Consider the following 2,526-nt stretch of genomic DNA (forward strand, 5'->3'; position numbering starts at 1 on the left):
AAACGGAATGACAAAGTTAATATACCCCCATCCTATGGTGGAGGGTATAAAAATATATTTATACGAAATTATATGCCGAAAATAAGAAAAAATTAAAACGATGTATAACATAAAAAAAAAAAAAAAAAATTAGAAAAATATTTGATGAAAAATTGCCGCTGGTGAGATTTGAACTTGCGTTCCTTTTTTTCGTTCATACTAATAAAGAACATCTCGAGAAGCAGTTAGAATGTTATTCCTTGGCGTCGTACTACGATCATATCACAAACATTTGAATTGACGTTTCGACGATTTGCGTTCAATAGCGTTTGTGGTTGAGTGTGCTAAGGCGTTCTGTTATGTGCCAACAAATTCAGGTTCAACCCCTGGTCGGAGCGAAAAAGTTTTATCAAATTGTAAAAGTTATAATAATAGGAAAATAACAGTGTAATAAAAAATATGGATGAAAAAAAAGTGAAATTGGTTGAAATTTTTTTTTCGCTTTTTTAAATTTCTTCATTGAAATGAACTTTCAGGGCACAACTTGTAAAGCAATTCAAAGGATCTAAGAAGGGAGTACTTCCGTCCTATGACAAGCCCATGTAAAATTCATTGGAGATGATCCAAGTTTGCACTACTTCAGAATTACAGATTGGGGATCCAAACTACTTTTTTGGAAGCCCTTTTTTTGCTGGGACATATTGCACTAAAATTTCATCAAAATTATATTATGTTAATTATATTTAGATTAATTCAAATTATATTGATAATCAATTATATTAATAAATATAATATAAAATGATCTCAAATTAATAAAAAAAAACACACACACATTGAGAAATTTAAAATCGCTTAAAATTTAAGAACTGCTGGTAAGGTTTCCTCTATTGTACGTGTAGATGAACCACCCGCCTCAGATGGTAAGTGTCCATGATATGGTCCTGAAGTTTGTCCATGGGAACCATCACGAGATCGGCTACGAGAACGTCTCCGATTATGACCATGAGAGTGTGAACGACCGCCATGATGATGGTGATGACAACCACCATGATGGAGATGACCATGATGTGATGGTCCGCTGCATGGACAATCATGTTCATGGTCACTGGAATCACTTGAGCTTGAGCTTGAAGTGGAACTAGAACTTGAGCTGGAACTTGCATTACTAGTTGCCGCATTCTTTCCGCCTTCATACATAGGTGATTCTAATTGCGGCTGGCAACATTCATCATTTTTATCTAGATGATTTTTCTTTTTTTTATTCTTGGATTTTTTACATTTTTTATCTTTTTTTAGACGTTTCTCTTTCTTTTGCTTTTTGAATTTCCCCTTATGGGTTTGCATTCCAGAGGCTAATGCATCCATGACTTCTTGTAGCAAACGTTGGGCCTCACTTGCACTTTTCAAGGCTTTATGCCATTTCACCATTAAATCATGGGGTCCACAACAGTCATTGGAAGGAGCTTGGCCTGAAGTACTCGGTTGTGATTCCATCATGGTATCATCATCAATTTTAACCAGATTTTGTTGGCTATGAGACATTTTGTCTGTAAGTAGAATTTGATTGTTATTATTATTTACTTTGGAAAGCAAAAATTCTTTGTGTTACTTGCTGGGGATGTACCGATATTTTTTTTCTTTATTTGGCTTTATCTTTGTTTACTTCGATTTTGAATAAATTCCGAGCCACCCATGGGGGTATGCTAGATCACGAATGTTTTAAGTTCAACTGATTCATCGAATGGTTCAGTAAAAAGCTTTCACTGTTATTACTGCACAAAAGCTTGCATTTATTATCAGTGTTGCCATTTGAAATATTTAAGCAAAAACAGGGAACTCTCTACAAAGATGACTTCTCTATATATGCAGCTTTTATACCATCATCACGATGAAATAGACAGAAAAAAATATTTTACCAAAATATTTCCAAGTTGATTGAAGTTGAAAACTTTTTCAATTAAAAAATTAATTGTTACTATTAACCTTTTAATCAAACCAGAAACATTAAGTCAATGATTATGAACCGATGTGGATCAATTTTTGCATGGTTGTTAGATACCATATACCAACATCATGTACCAAATTTCAGCCAGATCGGATGAAATTTGCTTCTCTTTGAGACTCCGCAAGCCAAATCTGGGGATAGGTTTATATGGGGGCTATATATAATTATGGACCGATGTAGGCCAAGTTTTGCATGGTTGTTAGAGACCGTATACCAACACTATTTACCAAATTTTAGCCAGATCGTATGAAATATGCTTCTCTTTGAGACTCCGCAAGCCAAATCTGGGGATCGGTTTATATGGGGGCTATATAATTATGGACCGATGTGGGCCAATTTTTGCATGGTTGTTAGAGACCGTATACCAACACTATGTACCAAATTTTAGCCAGATCGGCTGAAATATGCTTCTCTTAAAGGCTCCGCAATCCAAAACTGGGGGTCCGTTTATATGGCCCATTTGCAATACCATCCGACCTATATCAATAACAACTACTTGTGTCAAGTTTCAAGTCGATAGCTTGTTTTGTTGGGAAGTTCGC

General features: G+C 35.2%; 1 protein-coding gene across 3 annotated transcripts; it reads right to left on the minus strand.

The window, feature by feature from the left end:
* Positions 1–702: 702 nt before the first annotated feature.
* On the minus strand, positions 703–1,745 carry LOC142229811 (uncharacterized). 3 transcript variants are annotated; one of them, XM_075300390.1, is made up of 2 exons: positions 1,593–1,745; positions 703–1,526 (listed from the first exon to the last, which is right to left on the minus strand). In XM_075300390.1, the coding sequence occupies exon 2, from the start codon at positions 1,519–1,521 to the stop codon at positions 832–834; it is 690 nt and encodes a 229-aa protein (XP_075156505.1). In that variant the 5' UTR covers positions 1,522–1,526; positions 1,593–1,745; the 3' UTR covers positions 703–831. The 3 variants fall into 3 exon arrangements, with proteins under 3 accessions (XP_075156505.1, XP_075156504.1, XP_075156506.1); XM_075300389.1 differs by having other exon boundaries at positions 1,589–1,737; XM_075300391.1 differs by having other exon boundaries at positions 1,604–1,732.
* Between the last annotated feature and the right edge of the window lie 781 nt (positions 1,746–2,526).

This window comes from Haematobia irritans, chromosome 3, assembly GCF_050003625.1.
Source record: "Haematobia irritans isolate KBUSLIRL chromosome 3, ASM5000362v1, whole genome shotgun sequence".
Taxonomy (NCBI): Eukaryota; Metazoa; Arthropoda; class Insecta; order Diptera; family Muscidae; genus Haematobia; species Haematobia irritans.